Here is a 22,276-nt window from a genome sequence, read left to right as displayed (position 1 = left end):
ACAAGGACCGTTTGCTTCACTTCCCAAAACATGATTACATAACATTGTTATGAACTATTATTCGGTGCGCACCTCCATCCTAAAGGAAAATTACAATATACTGGGCTTTAATTCCACAAATAAGTTTGCGTGGATCTGTTTGTATTTCTATTTATTCTTTGTTTCTAAACCACATACTCTTCTGCTGTATTAGAGTGAGTTATGTAAGCTGAAAAGACCTTAATTAAAAATTGCAAACAATAGAAAATACTTTATTCAACCCAGGCCTCATTGATCCTCATAGTAGATAACTTTATTAGCTTCACACCATGACTAAGTAAGTTATCTGAATAGATAAAAATGTAAACAAATTGGTTTCAGCAGGAACTGTAATCAGAATGGAGTGTTCTTTGGCCTGCCTCCTAAGGAAACCGTATGAATTTGATCTCAATAACAACAATCCGCAAGCCTCGGATACAAATGTTGTCCAAGCTTAGTTATAAATGTAAATTTTCTCGTGAATTTCAGTTTCAAGCAAACTTTATGTAGAAAATGATCCTAACGATGATCCCTTGTAAACGTGTTGCGATAAAAATATTTTATTTTCTGCCTCATGGTTTGGAAACTTATTTAACATTTTGTTCAGACGTGCATTATTAATGGTTTTAAAACGAAATCGTTGTCAAATTCATGCATCTCTTAAATCGTCTTCAGAACTATAGTTGAATTGGTTACAGACACTTCCTATTTACATTTTGGACTTAGTGAACAAAATATAAAAAGTGAATGCCATCTTTGCAAAGTTTCCTCGAAAAAACCCAACGTAGGATGGACCACATTTTCGCCTAAGTTGAAGGAGTTGCAATAATAACTTGATTTCTTTTTGTATATATCTTGAATGCAAAGCGGCTGAGCGTTGTTATCAACTCCAGAAATTCAACCTGAGGCAGAACAGAAACTCCAACCCAAAGTCCCAATTGACCACCAACGCCTGAAATAAACGCATCCATCTAAAAAAGGAAAGTAAGGACATACAGATTATTAAAACATGTTGGCAAAGAGGTGAACAGCTACAGTCGATTGAACATGGTGGGTACAAGCATGAGGGCCACTCCGTTAAAATAGCTATTTCTTATTCACAACGAAACTTGCCTTCTCACAAAGAGAGTCTGGTAAGAAAGACTTTGTCACTCTCAAATTGTGCACCGGCATATCCTTATCGTGTGTTCTTTCTGCGACATTGAGATGATGCTTCCATTATTTTATATTACTTCCCAGTTCCATCCAAACGTTTAAAACAGTTATAACTGTTCAAATACATTTGTATCGACTACTGCTACTTACCGTGTACGACATTACCTCCTTAATTACTTCTCTTTCAAGTTCTTGATAAAAAACGTGCAGCCTCAGGTTATTTTTTCTAATAATCCCATTAAAAAATGTAAGGTAAATTAACTATTTTTGAGGGGATTATAAAATCTGTTGAACTTGAACTGATAATTAGTATTGATTTCATTGGTACTCTCCTACACAAAATGGGTTGAGTATCAAATTTGACGTCATGACAGAAAAAAGTATATTTGAAGAATTAAGAGTTCCACGTATAAATTAATTCCGAAAAGTATAGAAAAAATGCAATACTTACGAACCAAAATCCTCATCGCTGAATTTTAATTGACCACCTGCCTCCTAAAGATATATGTATGAAAAGATTTGACTTATGACCTCATATTTAAGACCTGAAAGCTGAACTGTCAAGTTAATACAACACCGTGCTATATATCTCGATGACAGAAAATGGCCTTAAACCAGGGTTTTTCTAAAAGTTTTTATCTACCATTCCTTGAACTTGGCCACGTAATGATATTATTATTGAAGAAAATGTAGGATTTATCACAAGTGTACAGTTTCATAATTCATTTGTATTCTTACCATGGGGTTTTATTATTACGAATGTATGCTATGTCTGATTGTGTTTTGTAACTGTTTTTGTTGTTCTTGTTGTTATTGTTTATTTATTTTTTTGGTTCTCTTGACAGGTTTTGTTTGAATCATAAAGCTATGCACATCAAAATATTAATAGTTATCGATCAAGAGTCATCATCAAAGGTAAGGATATTGAGCTAAAAAAAAACTCGATTGACATTTACAAAAACGCGGCCCCTTTCCACGCACATAGCGTTCCTGATCATTGAAATACCTTGTATTTCTCAGATTGCCAAACTTCAAAAGATGCACTCTTTTGGAAAAACACCGACCTACAAAATCCGGATTTCCGTCGGTTACCAGATTGAAAAAAACACAAACAAACAAACAAACAAAAATTGTATTTACTTTGTTAAAGCGATATTGATTATTTGAAGTATGTATGCCGAAAAGATCCTAAAAAGAACCTACACTTGTACCTGCAAGGTGGAACACAAGATTCTGTACACTCATGATCGTATAGGATATAACATGTACAGACATAAATGGATTGCTGGTTATATGGTTGAATCGACGAATGGATATGTTGATAGATAAAAAATTGGATTGACCGTCGTCATCGAGTAAGAGGTGTTCAAAATTTCCGTGCATAAATTTTTCCGGGTGAATTTGTCTCCTTCTCTACAACGCTTATCATCCTTAGCGGGATCAGTTCGTCCAAAGACAGTCTGTAATGGAGAATGCAAAAAAAAAGAATAATAACTCACTATGCTAAAGGATTGGTATCTAGATTCGCCTCTTGGTGTCTTTGATTTGAGATATCCACTCTTACTCCTGCTCCTGCTGTGGTATCAAGGAACTCTTGTTTCTGAATATTCATCTCCAGTGTTAACCCTTTAAAGCAAGCAAAGTAGAACACATGTAATGATTGAATAAGCTCACTCAGTCAAACTATCAGCTATATCCACGACATTCCTGTTCCTTGCAAGCCATCGAATGACGCGTGATCACATTTGGACAGTCCACGTAACAACAGCTGCAGATGTTATCATTACAGTAGGTGATTGGTGAAATTATCAGCTTGAGTTGCCATCTGAATTATAGAGTTCGTTAATGAAACTCCACAAAAAAATGATGTAAAAACCTTTAATGCCAAAGTACCTACCTCGGTATGTTACTTGAACTTCCAGTATTACCTTGTGATATTCCAGGTTTAGTTGAGCGAAGAACTGAAGTCCTTTGTATTCCACCTATGTTAAATACGAAGGAATTTCCAAATGTGAAATGCAAGAAGTGTATCCACAACGAGGCGTTTTCCCTAAAAATACCACAGATGCTCCTAAACTCTTCGAAAGAAGAATTTTTTCAAATCAATATTTTCTCATTATGGTCAAACATCGAGGAATCTTTCTGAAAATGAAAACTTTCCTCATTTTTTAATTTGCCTGTTTCAACATTCATCCTTGTGTTTTTGTTATTCAGATATTAATCAAGTGGGTTTTTTTTTTCAAAACATTGTAACTCAGCTTACTAACCCTTCAGTTGTTCAAATAAATCTTTGTGTTGAGCTGGTAAGTAGAGTTAAGAAAAAAAAAATGCCAAAAAATAAACCTTATCATAATTGTGTTATAGCTGGTGTTTTTTTCTCTCAGCCCTTGGTTTGTTCCGGTGTAAACTTGAGAGTTTTGAGAAGACATTGAAACCATAAGCTTATAGTAGTGCAAAACAGACAATATCACAAACTTCAGGAAATAAAACTCGAGTCGTTCCCATTTTTTCAAGGCTTTCCAGTGGGAACAAACATAAAAATAGACATGTCAGCATAAATAGAAGCTTGTTAGCACTTTTTAATACGCTTTTTTGCCTATAACCTTCAACAGATAAAGAATTTGTTTATTTGTACAAAAGGGAAGCTAAGTGTAGCGTTTCTATTACACGTAGTGTTTTTCCTTTTAGTATGTCTGCGTAGGTTTACCTTATAATAACCTCTCATAATTTTTAACCTAGAAGCTAAGGCATTTTTACATATTCGTGTCAAAAAAATTGGGTCACTCAAATTTGCATATTTGGTCGGAAACCGTCCATTAAATTTTCACGATGTCGTGTGAATCCAATAATCATATGGCTTTTCAAAAGTTAATTCGTAGCTAGGCGTTCCAGAGTGGGGTAACGTTCTGTTGACATAACGTCAAAAGAGAAACAAAATTAAAAGATAACAAAATACGGAGACTCTACTGAAATTGATTACCTTGCATCCAAACAGATGTACTCATCGAACTTTCAATGCAAAAAAAGTTAAAACATACCACAACACTTCTTTAATCAGCATTTACTGTGAAAATGCGATCCTTGTTATGTGATACAAATTTCATTTTTATATAGAAAGCGTTAAGATTGTTTAGCGCGTGCCATCGCCTGTGGCTATAATTAAGCTTTTGGGCTAGTTTCAATCCACAGGCTGAAATAATGCAAGTCATATGACAATCATATATTCAAAACTGATAATAATCAAATGTAAAATCCTTTGTTGTTAATATCTGAGGATCAACTGATAAATCTGAAGGAAGTTTATGACCAGGAGAGAGCAATGCCACGAATAAAAATGCTGTATGGTTTAAACGAAAAGGCAGTTTGGGGCAACTAAATGATATCAAAGTTAAATAAAGTACATGTGTTGATAAATAAACTTTATTTACAATAAATATAATTGACTTTTGTTGACAATATAGTTAATTGACATCAAGTGTCTTGCTCTAATTTGAAGTTAAATGCCTCCGTTAATAAAAAATTACACCTGCTGTTTCATGATAAGACATCTCTAGTAAACATTGAACGCTCTTAAATTTAATTAACACGTACAGTGCGTGACTAGGAGTTCCCTTCTAATTTTGTAGGAGCTCCCATAGCCTCGAGTTCAAACAAAATTTTATTAACTAACGGGTGGGCCTATCGACAGCTTATAGACGACTATCAATAAACAACTTCGCATTTTAACATGGCCAGTCCAGGTTGAAAAAGCGATGGTCAAACCGAGGTTCTAAACATCTTTGCACCTTGCCGAAAAAAGGTTAAAACTTTACACCTTTCAATACGGTAGACTGATCGATTCAATCTGGTAAGATTTTTTGTCGAACTCTTCGAGTCTTTTATAACTGAATAACCATTAGTCATTGCGTCGCAAATCTCCCTTCAGTGATGTATAGCTAACAATTTTACTCGGTGCTTGGTCGTAATTCGCAGAAATGGAGACCAAAAACGACCGACCTTCTGTAACGTTACTGCTGTCCGATTTTTTCCAACACACCTCAATGCATGGAGCTGAAAGGATTGTAACTTCTCACGAATGGATCCGAAAAATCCTGTGGATAATTTTGATGTTAGGTGCGTTAGGTGTTTCATCATGGCAGATACACCAACTATACAGTCTTTACCACAAGCGACCCCTCGCCACTCATGTTGCCATCGAGCGTGACTCGGTAATAAAACTGTTTTCCTCTCTTGCATAGAGGATCTAATTGTTCCAGAAATAAGTTAATCATTTTTTCGATCTTTTTATGCTTTTTTGCTTTCCTTTTGTGTGTTTGTTTTGTATGTGTCGTGTTTCCCCTTCTTCCCTCCTTCCTTTTGAAGCATAATTTACAATAACATTGCAATTCCAGATTGTTGGTAGGTCTGTAAAAACTTTGATTATCTCAGGTCTTGAAAGATGACTTGCATCGGTCAGTATCACAAGTATTCTTTGTGGTGAGAATTCCGGCCGTTCATCGACAGGATTCGAAAACTGTGGGGTAGATTTGGTTGCCAGGGTAAACGTTGATGACACCATCAAAATATTAGTCAAGTTTTCATTGAATTGCCAGAGTTCTAATATCGTCCGCAAAGTTACATGAAGCAAATTTACCAGAGAAGAAAATAAAGGTTTTACATACCCCCTTCCCCCTTTGAGCTACGAGAAATATGTGTGGCTTGTACGTTCGAGGACTTAACGAAGGAATTCTGCGTGAGATGGATGGAGTTACATAACGGGTTTTTACCTGATCTTTTTTATTAAAATTAAACATAGGATTTGACGTTCCCTGCCATAACAGTTTGTGACTTGAACTCTTTGAGAATCGATCAAGTGAAAGGGGAATCGGCAGCAGCCAAAGCACTTAGAAGAGAGTTGAAAGGAGTAAATTGGTTGAAAAGTAAGTACAAAATCAGCGCAGCTGGAGATTTACTAAACTATTTTACAAGTAAATATTTAAATTGTCCGCATGATTCAAATAACTCTTTACAATGGAAAGACTTGAATGTTTTCATTTTTTCAGGAAACGACGAAGATGACGAGGAGGAAGACCAACATGATGCAGAAGAGGAAGACCAACGTGATGCAGAAGAGGAAGTGGAAGAGGATCCACAATTTATAGCGAAGGAAAAACTTATGACCAAAATAGCTAAAACAAATGCTCGTCATGATCTCACAGAGTTAGGCCATCAGTTTGAAGATTTTATAAGTTATTGCACCTTTCGCGGAATCAACTGCGCGTATGTAAATCTTTTAAATCGTAATATTTAACATGCCTCTTCGTTGTCGACGAATGAATTATCAGAAAAAGTATTTTAATTTCTATCTTAATGTGATAACACTTAAATTTGTACATGTAAAAACCAGACAGCTTACGGAATTTCTTTCAAATGTTTTTTCGCATGTGATAATGATATTACAACTTGGAGAGGAAAATATGAAAGGTCATAATTCGCCTCGGTCAAACGTTTTTATAAAAATGTTGTAAATTCCTTTTGATTTAGGAATTACTCCAGTACACACTGGACTCGTTTCTGGCATTTTGCTTACGGGAACTGCTACGTTTTCAATGGAGGGTACAGTGACCAAGGAGAAAGAACCATTTTGTGGAAGTCAAGTGAAACAGGCCCCTTGTTCGGTTTGTCAGTGTTTGATTTTTCGACCTCATTAAGATACTCTGGATGTAATTTCCAAAAGGTCTTCAGGACTTTTCAAACACCTAGACACGAAAAAACTAGAAAGAGAAGATTGTAAATTGTTTTTTTAGCTGGGTGATTGTTAGCAAAAGAAGATTATTACTTTTTCAGTCAGTGGAAAAAAGCTTTCTACGGAAAGAGGTTCCCATAAGTTTCCAAGAGCTCATCGGTAAAGCATTCAAAGCACCAATGTGAATGAAGATTGCTTGTTTCGCAGGCGGAAATGAAAACCTTTACTTTGACGTTTGGTGCTTTTGGTGCCTTGTGTATTTCAGATGTATATATTAACATTAGAACTTTAATGGCAATGATATTTACTTTTTTCGTTTTATTAAGGGCTTAGTCTGGAGCTGAACATCGAACAAGATCAGTACATCGGATCCCTGACACAAGAAGCAGGAGTGAGAATTGACATCTCAGATCAAGGAGAAATGCCTTTTCCTCTCGATAAAGGACTGAGTCTTGCACCAGGATATGCCATATCTGTTGGAATGAGGAAGGTTTCATCTGTTGAGCATTTGTGGAAGTTCTTGAATAGAACTTGCGATCAAAAGTATCACAATACGATCCAACCTGAAAGAGAAGAAAATTTTTTTTCCAAATGATTTATCTCAAAGTTTTTTCCTTTTTTCTGGCAAATAACTCCTCAGTACCTCCCACATCATCATCGGCACTTTATTTGTTTAGCATCTTGTTTGTTTGTTTCCTTGTTTTTCCTCTTTTACTTTTGCTTTTATCTCATTGCGGCAAGCCATGAATCTTTCGTTGCTGTAATCAAATGATGTTCTTAATAAAATTAACATTCACCAATCGAAATGCAAGGGATAAATCCGGCCAATCGGATATCATGGAGAGCTTTTTTCCTCTTCGGATTGATCGTCATATTGAATGTTTATATTTTTCTTTCAAGGTTGTTATGAAACGATCGGATCCTTTTCGGAACAGCTCCTGCATGAAAAACTCTGCCCCTGACAGCATGAACCTTTTCAAGGATACGATGAAAGCGGATTATTCAACAGCTGTATGTGTTACTGAGTATCTTAATTTTTTTTTACTTTGTTTGTCGTTTTATATGGGTTTGGTTCTGTTATTTTGCTATTTAAAATATTTTAATAGTAATCCCTGAGTCTTTGTCGGATATGAGGTGGTAAATATCCAATGAGCTTGTGCGGACTCAGAGTTGAAAGTTTAGTAATAATCTACACTCATTATCTTTAAGACTGCCTAACATCAACTGATTTTAGAGTCCTCAATAATATACACAAAGCTACACAATACTTAATTTGCAATCACATCGTCCCCCTTCCTGACCAGTTTATTTGCTATCCTTTCTCACCTTTTAACCTTATTTGTTAGGCATGCAAAAAGAGCTGCTGGGCACGAAAGCAACAAGAAAAGTGTGGATGCGTTGAATACAAATATCCAAGGCCGAAGTCTACTCGTTTCTGTGAAACCTCAAACAAAACAGACAGTAAGCACTTCCCTGAGATAACTCGTAATAGATTTAGAAAGCTATCACTATGCCCCCTCTGCCTCTCTCTTCTGCAACAATCCCTGTTCTCTGTCCCATCCCGCCTTACCTCTTCTCTCAAGAAAGGTTCGCCATGTTGGCATAGATATAAATTCCTGGGCACTAGTAGTTTTTTGAAGGTAACAATTTCTAAATATAAAACTTAACCTTTTGCGTGAAATACATGTACATCTATATAAAGCTGACGTGATATTATAACATCTTTTTCTAGGAGCTTGTGTCAGAAAAGTGAAAGACTATTTTATCCAGGGAGTACTGAACTGTTCCCAATCATGTCCTCCACCTTGCAAGTAAGAAAAATTATTTACCTTTTTTTTACGTACGCAGACGCTCAATTTGAGTCCTGAAAGTAAACCCAGATTGCTCAAAGTAATGTAGATTAAAAAGACCTTTGTATTCTGTTAATTTATTTTTAAGACGTATTGTTTTTGACGTTTCGGTAACATAATCAATATTCAGTTACAGGTACACAGTTCCTGGTCTCATTTTGAATTTAAATTTATTTCAGGGAGAGCACATTCAAATTCACTACATCTTACTCGTTGTGGCCGACCACAAGTTCGGAGGTCGGTATACATTCATGGAGCTTACATATATTTAAAGAAGTAACTTCTATTTTTTTATTTTTCAATATTTTTCCAAATGTATCATTCCAACCTTGAACAAAGTTTTCACTTTATTTATATTTTTCACTCGTTTTTCGGAATATCGAGAACCCAAAACCGCACGGGACGTTTTAATTAGTAAATTTACTTAAATTACTCACATCAAATGAAAGGTTTGTCAGGTCTCAAATACACCTTTGTGATATCATACCAGAAAATTAACTTCATATCCTTCCAACCCATTGCAAGGTCATTTCAATTTTCTAAAATGAAAATCTGTGATCATATCTTTTGATAACTACAAGCGCTGTGATTGATACTTTAAGTAAGTGTTGTGGTGTAAGTTATGTATCCTTGCTTCTTCCTGTTTGATTTATGTTTGGGGAAACGCATGATCCGTAACTTACAGTTCGAAGTGTTTATCTTCTTTTCAATCCACGGCACTAGAAATTCTATAGAGCGAAATTGAAGGCCAGGAATAAGGAGGTGGACGGAGAATCCGACGACTTTAGGTAACATTATAATTAGATTGTACTTATAACTGTTGTACAACTCTTTCTAATTGGGATTCATTTGCAGGCGAAGCCACTGGCAATAAAGAGAAACGAAAATCAAATTAAATTTATGATGTCATAAATCTTATTCTAAACTTGATAACATCATGAGACTGCCAAAGCTTTTAATTGTTGCTTTTTAGGAAACACATTCTCAAAGTAAATGTATTCTTTGAAGAACTGAATTACGAAGTTATTTCGGAGGATCTGGCGTATGAGGTAAGTGATGAAATCTGAGGATCAATATCAGTATCTAAGCAAATGCATACCTACCCCTCCCCCTTAACCAACGTTAACCCTATGTTATCACTTGGTTATTGTTGGGCATGGGGATGGGTAGGTCCACGGTTCCTAAGATACTGACATTAATAAAAATTTACTTATGGATCTATAATTGGCATGATTACTGGAAATTTGCCATCGACGATAACCTGACCATTCAACTCGCCAATCGGAAAGGGATCTAACGAATCATATATTTTTGATTAGTTCAGACATTTTAGCTTGACATACATAATTACTTCAAGTGGCATTAAACGCAAAATTTGATTTGTTTGCAGCTGCCAAGTTTTATGTCAGACCTCGGAGGATCACTTGGTCTTTGGATAGGAATGTCCGTTTTGACGTTTGCCGAAATCTTGGAGCTGATTTTACTCGTCTGTTATACTTTGGCTCGAAAGCTGAAAAATAGAGTGGATGCCAGGTCATCAACTGTCGCTGTTGAAATGTTCCAACCAGAGTAATGATACCTAGTGGTCGAAAAGTGATTCCTAACTGTAATTTCATGTCGGCAGTTTTTGGCGATTAACTTAGTCTAGTTCGAATGATTTACGGGTAACAAAGCACAGTTGCCTAAACAGGACGTAGTTTACGCTTTTATTTCAGTAGATGGACAGTTGTTATTTCTCTAAAACATAATATGTATGTAGTTAGCCGTCGCCGACGACCGAAGATCTATAGAAAGCCAGTAAATATAGTTGAACAAGAAGAAGAGCTACACCTTGTAAATACGAAGTAGAGTGGTTTCGTTTCAATATGCTTTTTTCTTTAATTAAACATTCACGACTAACATGAGAATAAAGCTAAATTGAATAACTAGTAAAGTATGCAGAATAGGTTACCAGTGAAAAATCAGTAACAAGCCGCATGCATCTCAGCCTCATTTTGTATATTATTGACTGCTTTAAGCCTAGCGATAACACTTTAATCTCTGATTAAGTATGTTGTCATTTAAATTAATATAAGGTTTATTTTCCCCTTAAAATTTCAAAATCGAACCAGCTTCGGCCCTTTCAATATCTATTTGATTTATATATGGTAGGGTTACGGATAAAATATATTGTTTTCTAAAGATGCAAATATACCTGTTTCAGTTTATTCGTATAGGTAATCACATGATTTCGAGTGTAATTTGGAATAAATAAGCATGAGTTAATTTTTTTAAAAATTTTGTTAAAAATTAACAAGTGCTTGTGTATTCCAAATTGCACGAGAAAAATCATGTGATTACGTGTTAATAATATACATGGAAAAATACGAGATGGCTTATCATAATTAAACATAAGCAAAGCGCGCGCATCAAGTGCAAAAATAATGTATTCAAACCGTGCGTTCGGTCAAAACAACCGCGTACGATCAAAACAATAATATGCAATGATATCTTCACATCTTTAAGGTGCAAAAACGTTCAAAGTCCGGCTAAACAGTTCAAGGAATTGTCCAGCCTGTGTCCGAATCACTTTCGATGAAATGGAATCGTCGTTTCCGAGGTTTTACCATGTTTGTTTTTAATTTCGGCTTTGGATCGCTCGAGCAAAGTGTTAAGCTGGGTCGGCTCGTAATTTTCGATTGCCTCGGCAATTCCCTTCCCTAAACACCCCTTTTTCCAAACCGACAACCAAAAACCCCCAGTGCTTTTTACAGTGTTTTCGTTGTTTAAGCTGTTTATCAGCTGCGGTGGCGAAAGAAAGCCTACTTAAAACGCCGGCCATTGTTTCGCTCGCAAATTTTCGAATTTTCAAATTTTGTTGCGACATCCAAGGCTCGCATTTGATTGGCTATCTGTGAGTTTCTTTGATTATTGACCAATCAGAATTTCTGATTTTCTTCTTTTTTTGCACTGAATTAACCCTCTTCTACACTGAATAACTCTCTTCTGCACTGAATTACCTGAAAACTGCATTTATCTTAACCAATCAGAACTGAGTAATTTTTCCATGTATATTATTAAAAGAAAAATATTATTTTTCTTTACGCTTAAGTAGTTATTCTAAAGCCCCTCGTCCTTAATTTGATTTGATTTTTGGCAGTTTTGAAGCCAGATATTAGCATGTTCTGCATCCCAGCATATGAAACTCTTTGACGCATGTGTTAAAATATGGCGAGAGTATCTTAAACTAGCACATGCTTGGTATCTTTATTGCTCTACAATTAAGTCTCCTTCAATTCCAATGAGGCTGACTTCACTTTTCCCCGCGATGTGCATTTTTTGACAAGATGAGCAAACAGCAACATAAAAAATTCAATGAACTCGGCTATTGTCAGCACAGAAAATCCGATCCATAAACCGAGCTGGCCACCAATGTCGGACGCGAAATCTGCAATCTGTTTAAACAAGGGGAAAAAATGGACTTTTCAATAAGAGCAATCTTTGATCTCGGGTAAGCTATCGGTGTCGCTATCAAGGTCTTCAATCGCCTCTGTGCAGAAAATTGTCTCTTTCGATTGCATTTAACACCGACGGTATTTTAGTGCGTGACTTTTTGTTAGGCGACATGACTTGCATATAGAGAGAGTTGGTTTTAATGAGTCACTACAATAGAGATAACTTAAATTATTTTTAAATTTGCGAACCTAAGGCTCGATGCACTCATCGAGAGTCATGTCTTACCGGAGGTACACCAATGGAGATCAGTCTTACTGGTGCACATTTACACTATTCACTCCCCCAATGCAGCGAACTTTTCATTCTAATTATTTCTCGATCAGTTACGAGCTTTTCCGCATTGTTTCGGAAAAAGTTCCTCAGCACTGCCCATACGAAAAGGACTTTTGTTTGATGCTTAATGGGAAAGTTGAGCAGGGACAATGGATCATTTCTTGATACGATGAACATTGCATACCAAACCAAACGTCAAAAATATGAATAAATGAGAAAATAAAAGTATACTCACTCCGTATGATTTTTGTTCTTTTATCATTTCAACGTTAAGTTCTTCGAAGAAAATTTGTACCTTCAGTACATTTTTCCTGTAGAATTAATGCAGAAATATTGAATGTCAGAAAATTTGCATCAATGTCTATAATCGTCTCGCCGTACCTAACATGCAATTTGAAGAACATTATAAACCAGGCTGCTATCTTACAGGAACTTTTGCGGGAGACTATTCCTCACCTGAGAGAGTCAAAATCTGACCAAACGAATTTCCCGCGCTTCTCGAGCTCATCTTGGTAGAATACCTGGAAAAACAAATCAATTTAGTTTGTTTACCTCTAATAAATTTTGGTCCGGCCACTTTTTAAACACCTAAAATCACAAACTGCAATTAGCAACCTCGTAATTTTCCGAAGGCCAAACAGCAAGCGATGTACTTATCTTGAACTCTTCCTGGCTGTAAGAAAATTAATAATGAATATTTCAAAGTTAATTTCTCAGAAAAATTTACCATCGCATTTAAAAAAGTGACAAGTGAAAATGATAAGCTAACGAAAATTACGACAGATTTAATTTTCACAGAATAGATTTCATTATACCTGCATGGAGGGGGACAAGAGCTGCTGCAATTTAGTTTGTTGTCCCGGTACTGCTTCTGTAACTTGTTGAGACAGCCAACTGCAGATGAAAAAATGGCAACACTGTGAAACAAAGCCGGAAAGATTGCTCTTTTTCTACCTGCTTCAGTTTCAAGTATAGTTTAATGTTCTAATTCCTTCGCAGATGATTGTGCTGCTGGAAAAGATCAAGTGATTGTAGAAGACATAATGAAAAAAAAACTTAAAAGGGAAACTGAATTAAAACGTTATTATTGTGTAACAGACCATCAGAAGTGTGAACTTACTAGTGGTTTTATTGGTAATATCACAAACTGGATTTTTGTCCACAGGAAATCTGTACTCCATACATCCACACTGTAAAAACTGACTGTCGGCTAAGCATGACTCCTTACAGGCCTGAGATTGAAAAAGGGAGATCACTTTATTCCATGACAAAGTAACATTAACTCTCTCACCCCCATGTGTGACCAAGACAGAATTTGTCCTCAAAAAGTCAATACAAAATCGAGCAGAAAGGATTTGAGAATCAAGAAACAAATAAGTTAGGTGATTATTGATTGATCCAATACCAAATTCTTCGAACCAACATCGTTAGAATAGCATGGCACACTGGGCCAGGAAAGAGTTAAGTCTTTGAATTAAGTGAAAACCTTAAGACAAAATTATGCTCTCAATCAAGGATTGATTCAACCTGTAATGATTCTTCCTCTAAAGCTGTCACAATTGGTCTGGCTTATTACTTTTCTGATTTGTTTCAGCTGTAGATGATGATTGGTCATTTTATCTCGTTTTCTGAAGAGGAATTGAATATCGTCTTCAGAAAGGACAAATATTAATAGCACCCCCCCCCCCCCCCCCACGTCATGGCCCAGTCCAAATTCCCACATTGACGAGATGTGCCTGATTTCACATTTGCGCCACGAATGATATACTGAACTCAAGCGGTCCACTGTTGGCAAGCTCAAAAACCAAAAGTAGAAATTAACTGAGAGGGAAGGACACCAATTGATATCAGCTCTCACTTACGGTTGATGAGTATGTGGCGTTAAACATTCTGGTGTACAAGTTCGACTTGTCAATTGAGGAGTTTTTATGACATCGATTGTTATTGAATGGATCCTGTCTTTCGATCATGACCTAGCACATAGAAAAAAGGTTTTAGAAAACAGCACATAGAAAGAAGTTTTAAGAGACGAACAAACAAACGCCAATTAACAAACCCGTTGTAATTTTTTTGTATTGACAAGAAAATGCCTGACAAAGTCTCATCGCTTAGCATCTACGTCACATTCACTTTGCGAAAATAAGAGAGAAAAGGCATCTTCCGCTAATAACCTTACACCGATACATCTTGGAGCAACGACTCAGAAATGTCTTCTCTATCGTAGAATTAGTTTACCTTTCTCAAACCAATTGACGTGGCGAACCCTACAGGTATGCTTAAGCCTCTCTCCATTGGAAATGGCATATATCCCTGACTTGAAATATCAAGTCTGATACCAGCTTCTGGTGTTAATTGATTGAGGTACTGGTCTTGTTCCACGTTTATCTCAAGATTTAGCCCTAAATTAAGAGAAAATATGGTTACAAATTGTAGCTTGGTAACTGAGCCATATCAATGGCTTCGTGATTTGGTCCGATGAATAAAGGAGGAAGAAACCGTGATGCTTCGTCGGTGGGAAGTGTATAACAAGGCAGTTTGATTTTATTAACAGATTTGGTAAAATAAATTGACCGCCCTATGGAAATTCTAAAGCTGGCATTTCGAGCGTTCGTCCTTTGTAATTAGCTCTAACGAAGGGCTAGTGCTTGAAACGTCTGCTTTGGAATTTCTTTACGACGGCCAATTTACATTATCAACTTAGTCGATATAACCAAATTATCTAATTTTAACAGAGGTTATACTCTAAGTACTGATAGACTAAGAAAGTGCTTTATCGACTGACTCACTAACTCACTGACGCGTCAGTGACTGACTTAAGAATGGGACGGCCGACTGACTGAGTGACGCACGGACAAAGCAACTACTTGTCTGCTCCAAAGATCACGAATCTTGAGCACACTGGAAAAAGGAGTCACTTACCATGTGTGGGCCCAGCTTTGTTGGACTTAATCACGGGGCTGTTAGATCCCGAGCTTGTTAAGCCGCTGTTAAAAAGGAAGCAATTGCCGTACTTGTAGTGCCAAAATTTGGTCCAGAAATTTCCTGTGAAATTGCTAAGGGGAGAGACAATAAAAAAGACTTACATCATATCATTTCAAAGCTGGGTGTAAAGTGTACAAGTTAATCCAGTTAGAGGTGCATTTTCCTCTGGGACTTGAGTCGCCTTCAACAATTTACGCAACATTCAGATTTAAGAATTCTCATGTGAGAACACAGCTGAGCCATGAAAGTCTCGTTAGATCACAAATTTCTGAGCAGTCTAAGGTTTTACTTACATAATTCACGTGGCATGCTACAATTACCTGCAAGAAACACCACGATAAGTGCAGGACAAAATCATGTCTTCGAACTGATGACCCAAATTTGAAAGATAATCTTCGTCTTTTCCAGCCAACAAAAGAGAAACTTTTTCACTTGCGAAATATTCTTCATCAAGATTTTCTGGATCTTCCACGTCGTCGTCTCCCCAGTAATCAAAATCTTCATCGTAATCTGAGTAAAAGTCTGTTGGGGTTGGACCGTACGTGGTTGGCACTGTATCATCGTTTCCTCGAAAGGAAGTGGAGTTCGACGACGAATCTAAACATCAATAGGAGGCATGAGTTAGTGTTTCATAAGAGAATGGAAAAACTCACCGTCCCTTCACGCCAAAATGTGAGAGAAAAGAATTTCAAAGAAAGGCTTCTTACACAAGGGAAAGCGATTACAGAATATGTATCTTTGCCAGGCATTACACCAACTAGAGGTATACTCCTTTCAGTTGCCGGACAGGAACCTTTCAGTTGCCGGTCAGGAACCTTTCTGGGTTGTCTGCAAACTCCTCATAATTACCAGCAAACCACTATGAGATGTTGCAAAACTCTTCTAAATTGTCGAAAAACTACTCTAAATTGTTGTCAAACCTCTACGAGTTGTTATCGAACTCCTTTGAGTTGTCGGTTAAATCCTCAGAGTTGTTGGAAAACTCCTATGAGATGTCAACAAACTTCTTAGAGTTGTTAGCAAACTACAAAGAACTGTTGAAAATCTCCTCTGATTTGTCGGCAAGCACGTCAGAGTTTTCGGAGGAGAAATCGTTTTCCCTTGTACTTGTGGATATATATGACCAAGTTAAACTATATTTCATCTTTCTTTTCCTTGATATGAAACTCTATGTATTAATTGACTTAAAGCATTACTTTGCTTTTTAATGGTGTCGAGGAGGTCAGTGAAGTTGCTTTCCTCAAGTGCGTCGTACTTTATAGCATTGAAGTTGCATAATGTGACAGTGGGGAATGGAAGGCTCTGGAAAAAAATTAGTTTTAAAATAATGAACATCAAATTTTGCAAAACTTAGAGCATTGAAAAAAGGCACGGGTTATATTAGAGTAACGGAACTTTCTTTTGATCCCTTGCTAAATTCTTTTCGCTCTTCCGCTGAATTCCTGGAGCTGGTGTATCGTTTTTAATTAGGAATTATATAAACATGATATCAATGATAAACAACCGAAGCTAGTCCACGGAATACCAATGAAAGCTGAAAATGGAATAATGAGACGGAAGATAACAATGTAGGAACATTTCAAGTTGACATATTCCATGATCATAAATTCTCAGCTTGAGAATGACTGCGCACGACAAGACTGTTTGCTACTATCGCTTAAGTTGAAATCGTTTTATGTCTCCACCAATTCTTATTCTTGTAACTTAATATCCACTTAGCTCTTAATCCTTACCGTGTCAGATTGCAGTGACACGAGTGTGACCAGCGGTCTACTCTGGTATTTCTCAAAAAGTGTCAAAACCTGAAAGCACAGCACCACGATGGCTGCAATAAACAACAAACTCCAGAACGCCTTGCGAATCCACTGTTTTGAGGACATGATCCTCTCAAAGCCATGCGCGGATGTATAACCACAGAAGTCTTTGGTCAGAGACGTGAAAGTATCCACACTCTTCTGCTCCTCTTTCGTTTTCACCCACCCCTGCTGATCCATGCCTGCTTTAGGTTGTTTCATTCCCTTCTTCTGAAAACAAGTTTATTCAAGGTTACACTGAAGAAAATACTGTTTTCAAGAGGATATTTCGAGTCAGCTATACCGAGGTCTTTGATGATACCCTGCAAGATCACTCTTTTGTCGAAAGTAATTCGTGCAATCATTTAATTCTACTCTGACGACGAATGGCCTGTTTCGCTCTTATAAGTGTTGTATACGTTTCTTATTTTCAAGTCTGTGAAGCAGAAATTTCTTTTTTTCTGCTACGTTTTTCCTAATTTGAATGCTGCTACCATCTGAGGACATATGCACCGACTGCCTCTCGAGACACTTTTGTTCCTTGATTTCTAAATGCTCTTGACAAAATATTGATCCAGCAACAGTACCATGGTCAGCAACGATGGGCAGCGTGCAGTCCAACCCACAATTACAGTTATTAACATAACACTAACAACTAACAGTCAGTGAGGTCAGGATAAATAAATAATCGTAACTCAAAGGCAGAAATACAAAAAAAACAAAGAAATTATGTTTAGTTGAATGCTCTGTAGATAAGAAATACGATGCGAACGCGGATAATTAGAGTTGAAGACAAAACTATCCAGACCGTAAAACGACATTCAAACGGATTCCCAGCCTTCCTTTTTCAATGCCGCAAATGGAGACCCTAGCTAATTCCCGCCTAACCTTTCGTCTACTACCTTGGGCAGATCTTTAATCGGTTACATGTAATACGAAAGACAAAAAACGGTGATGTCTATTTGCAAAGCGAGAATAGTTGATAATATTTGTGAAGTCACAAATCAGGATATAGTTGTTTATCAATCTGTGCATTTTAAGTTATTTCCATAGGGGGTTTTGTATAAAGACAGGTTGCCTAGAAATAAAAATGCTCTTGTAACAATGCTCGGTAATTTCTTTCTTATTCAGAGTATTTGATGTTTTGATACCAATGTTATTATACATAAGTCACTCCATCATCTTATCATTAAACCTAATCAGTTACTGACCCACAACATGCATTTATAGCCTATTTGAAATAATTGTAGCAGTTGTTCAGCGATTCAATGAGCAATGTTGAAGTTGCCTTGATGCACGAGGTACTTAACATATGTACTGACCAAAGTATATACGTAAGCGGTAATTTTAAATTATGTCAAAGTTTAAAGTAGTCAAAATGGCCTTCATCGTGTGTACAAGTCACCAAACATGCTTGCCATTTCGGTTTTACTTGACAAAACATCGTTAAAATGTCTACTATGTTGTCTGGAGAAGACATTACCATCTTACGCAATTTACGAACATAATGCAGTTGGCAAAGCCAGATCAACAAAACATGAATTCCGACAAGATAGAAATATGATTTTTATTTGTGAAATGACTCTCGTGCACAATTTCACAATCACTGAAAGGCGCTTGATGGTGCAATTAATCTGAGCTGCATGTGTTGACGCACAGTGATGATAATCTGTAAGATGAACAATTCAACTTTGCACGAATCGGTAAAACCAAATTAAAGCCTCTCTTCAGAGGTTACTAAAATACTCAAGCCAGATCACCAACAGCCATTCGAATGGCATGAAGCATTTCTCTGAGAAACCGAAATTGTTGCGAGCTGATCTTTTATGACTTATTAACCGCTAAAAGAGCAAGTCTTAGAGTAACACAAATTAACGAACAGTTAAGTGCCTTGTGTAATCCTTCAATAGTGATGAATCTTTACTTACATCTGTCTAAGAAGGATTAAACTAAATATTTACCATTCGTTGTCTAACGTGAACCCAGCTTTTACACCATCACGACTTTTTAAGCGCTTTGCATCTGTATGAAGGACCTTCACTCGCGGCGATTTTTGATCATCAGATGTTTAGACTGTTTCTTCAATAAGGACGGTTCACGCTTCTTGACAACAATGTTGTTATTTGCACTTTTGAATCACTGAAGCAAAGCCGCCTCAAAAGATTCAATGGATGGCATACAAATGACTTTATTATTAACAGTGTTATAATGAGCCTGGTCAGAATAATAATGAATTAATTGTATTCAGTGACATTTGGCCCCAAAATTTCTGTTGATTCATTGAGCTTTTTGTCCTTGCACTTTTCTGCGTACTCCATCTCTTCAGTTCCCTTTGAAAAATTAGGCCTAGAAATAAACATTTCTGATAGAAAGAAACCGGATCGTCCCCTTCCGTATATTTCAATTACATTTTGCTGAGCATTGTTAACTTTGTTTTCGTATTTCAGTGAAAACAGCTGCCTTTTTTAATAAACACAGGGCTATTTTTAACGAGATTCACAACAATTAATATACGTGTTTCCTTTTTCCTGGTTCACAGAATAGTGCCCTTCCCTCCAACGTTCGCTAAAAAAAGGATTTATCGCTATTTCAACGTTCACAGAACTTGTTGATAGTAGTGGTCATTAGAAATATAGCGAGAGTTCTTCAATTATTTAGTAGTTTCACGAAAAAACATTTACGTATGACTATTCAGAAGGTAAAAGTCGTCAAAAACAAAAATAAATTGATACTATGGTTGATGGTTCTGTTTATAATACACACTTCAACCTTCCGACCAGTTTAGTGTCACGAATAAGGCCGTGAAATCAGTTTTAGTCATTATTTTCAGCTTACACATTTCGCAATATTCCTAGTTGAAATTTTGGTGAAATTGACAAGAATTTCTCTCTAAATACATAAGTATTTTGTTATAAACTCAATTGCAGTTCTTCGAGTCGAAAGGTGATAATGAATATTTAAAACGAAGTTCGGTGAGATATAAAAGAATATTTACTCACGCGTAATTATCTTCTCAGAAGCTGTTTTGATCTTTCAGATGGTTTGATATTCTTAAAACTTTCTTCTTTTCAGTGTTTAACTCATTACGTAAAACACTGAAAAGAAGAAAGTGTCTTTGCTGCGTGGATTTATTTTTTGACAGGAAATGTATCTAAAAGTGTTTCTATTAAACTACAAGAAATCTCAATTTTCCTCGTCAATTTTACTCTACAAAACAGCTATTCTTCGTCATAAAGTAAATACGTAAAGACAGCTGAGATCATCGTTAATTTTCTCTCCTAATGTACGTATTACAGAAAGGTAATGAAGCATCATTCTGAAGAAATCGTGGGAAGATCATAAGTTGGACGTACGAGAGTTATTTACTAAAAACACCAACAGCAGAAAAAAAACGTCGCAAAGATAGAGAGCGGCCCGACAATTGCTGCTAATGTTGAAAAACTGAGCCATAAGATAATTGGCCAATAACTTGTTTGCAATAGCAAAATGATGTTTTTGTACCCTATCAGACGTCCACTTGAAGTCCTTTCTGGAGGAAACCTTGAAATAGTTTTGTATCCTTCTTCGTAATGTAAAATAAAGAGTTTAAATCTAAACGAATCTTTAAATTGTTTGCAAATGATGACGATGATGGGAAATGTCAAATGCACGTCTTACCAGACGACCAAACACAAAATTTCTTAGATTTCCATTTTACCAATATAAACAACAATTTCAAGTAGGATGTTTTTGACCCGCTTCCAATTATTTATAGGGCCTTGAGGTGATTTGTCTCGGGAATTTACCAGCTTGGGCGGAGTCTTTTCTTCCGGTCATACTTTTGCTAGGCAACTGTCACGATTAAGCAACATCTTGATCGTTAATATGGGTTCGCTTTAGGCGAATTGATTAGGTACTTAAGAGCGTACCTTATGTGATACAACATCACTGATGAAAATTTTAGAGATCGGATTAGGCCAGAAAAAAAATATTGATACGGAACTATGCGGAATTATCTCATAAGGAAAGTTACTGTGCAAGGCAACCTTTCACCGTGTCTTCATTATCATATTCGTGTTCATCTAGAACTGAAGTCTTTTTCGCTTAAAACGTAATATGCTTCTCATAATATGTAAAAATAAGAGGGAACGTAGGATACGATCCGTAGCTGTTCACAAAGATGTAAATGATAGTGAGTTCTGAGGAAATATGTCAAAATTATGAAATAATGTTTAGCATGGTGATGATGTAATAAGTGTTCGTGATAACCAGAGTAGGCCTCAGAAGCTTTAAAACAGGATTCAAAATCAGACCACAAGCTACACAACTCACAAATAATGATGTCGAGGGTTATGTAACGACAATTTAATGGGCTGAGGAAATTTAAAGTTTGGACTGCAAAGTCACCAACGAATATGTCGATGAAAAAGGATAATAACACGAAGGCCTGATATGTTTTCTCTAAAGCATAATAGCAAAATTTTAAGAGTATTATTTTAAACAGGCACCTGTGGTGAACAATTGTGACCCGAGGGTGGTATACAAACATCACGAATGAATTGAGTCACCCTGCTATGTTACAAAAAAAAAAACATGGCAAAACAAAAATAGGATGATTTGACGCAAAGCTCCAGCATCTCAGTAATGTTTTAATTGCATCTTACTCTGCAATCTTAATCAGTTAATCTAGAGGATTGAACGCACCTAAACATCATTTGTCGCATAATAATGAACGTTGATGTAAACAAAAACTTCTAGAATTTGTGTTATAGTTATGTTAAGGACGGTAATTTCTCGATAGCTTTGCATCGTCAAGGATTGTCCCACAGGGAAACTGAAAAGTTTTGGCACAAACTGATATGATGATGTAAATTTCATTAACCACCAAAATGAGTGATAACTGAATAGGAGAAACCTTCTAGAAATTAGCACGCTCCATAACAGTTACATTTAACCATCTCAAAACTTGATAATTTGTTGGCTAAAAGAAAGAAAAGCATTCTGTG

The 22,276-nt window shown here is 36.4% G+C and overlaps 2 protein-coding genes and 2 long non-coding RNA genes across 8 annotated transcripts; 2 read left to right on the top strand and 2 right to left on the bottom strand.

Annotated features, from left to right (window-relative positions):
- Positions 1–853: 853 nt before the first annotated feature.
- LOC149046359 (uncharacterized) lies at positions 854–2,796 on the bottom strand. Its single transcript, XR_016185652.1, has 3 exons — positions 2,673–2,796; positions 1,625–1,668; positions 854–989 (listed from the first exon to the last, which is right to left on the bottom strand). It is a non-coding gene; the product is annotated as an uncharacterized LOC149046359 (long non-coding RNA).
- On the top strand, positions 886–4,126 carry LOC149046358 (uncharacterized). The gene is made up of 3 exons (XR_016185653.1): positions 886–1,068; positions 2,019–2,088; positions 2,194–4,126. It is a non-coding gene; the product is annotated as an uncharacterized LOC149046358 (long non-coding RNA).
- A 753-nt stretch (positions 4,127–4,879) lies between these two features.
- Positions 4,880–10,937, top strand: LOC113672730 (epithelial sodium channel subunit alpha). 2 transcript variants are annotated; one of them, XM_027189066.2, is made up of 13 exons: positions 4,880–5,020; positions 5,146–5,381; positions 5,969–6,092; positions 6,216–6,432; positions 6,697–6,830; positions 7,225–7,388; positions 7,799–7,909; positions 8,245–8,359; positions 8,631–8,709; positions 8,928–8,985; positions 9,472–9,536; positions 9,722–9,797; positions 10,139–10,937. In XM_027189066.2, exons 2-13 carry the CDS (start codon positions 5,148–5,150, stop codon positions 10,319–10,321), a joined length of 1,560 nt encoding a protein of 519 aa, XP_027044867.2. In that variant the 5' UTR covers positions 4,880–5,020; positions 5,146–5,147; the 3' UTR covers positions 10,322–10,937. The 2 variants fall into 2 exon arrangements, with proteins under 2 accessions (XP_027044867.2, XP_089059179.1); XM_089203053.1 differs by having other exon boundaries at positions 4,891–5,381.
- On the bottom strand, positions 10,602–21,013 carry LOC113672731 (epithelial sodium channel subunit alpha). 4 transcript variants are annotated; one of them, XM_089203051.1, is made up of 13 exons: positions 20,793–21,013; positions 17,232–17,519; positions 16,695–16,800; positions 15,819–16,095; positions 15,436–15,569; positions 14,752–14,915; positions 14,379–14,489; positions 13,637–13,748; positions 13,332–13,410; positions 13,132–13,189; positions 12,973–13,037; positions 12,752–12,827; positions 10,602–12,182 (listed from the first exon to the last, which is right to left on the bottom strand). In XM_089203051.1, exons 2-13 carry the CDS (start codon positions 17,511–17,513, stop codon positions 12,009–12,011), a joined length of 1,638 nt encoding a protein of 545 aa, XP_089059177.1. In that variant the 5' UTR covers positions 17,514–17,519; positions 20,793–21,013; the 3' UTR covers positions 10,602–12,008. The 4 variants fall into 4 exon arrangements, with proteins under 4 accessions (XP_089059177.1, XP_089059176.1, XP_089059175.1 ...); XM_089203050.1 differs by lacking the exon at positions 20,793–21,013 and adding an exon at positions 19,253–19,473 and having other exon boundaries at positions 17,232–17,522; XM_089203049.1 differs by lacking the exon at positions 20,793–21,013 and adding an exon at positions 19,220–19,433 and having other exon boundaries at positions 17,232–17,522.
- Positions 21,014–22,276: the final 1,263 nt, after the last annotated feature.

Source organism: Pocillopora damicornis, chromosome 4 (genome assembly GCF_964200805.1).
Source record: "Pocillopora damicornis chromosome 4, jaPocDami1.2, whole genome shotgun sequence".
Lineage (NCBI taxonomy): Eukaryota > Metazoa > Cnidaria > Anthozoa > Scleractinia > Pocilloporidae > Pocillopora > Pocillopora damicornis.
The sequence above is the reverse complement of the archived record's forward strand: the minus strand, read 5'-3'. Positions and strand labels throughout refer to the sequence as shown.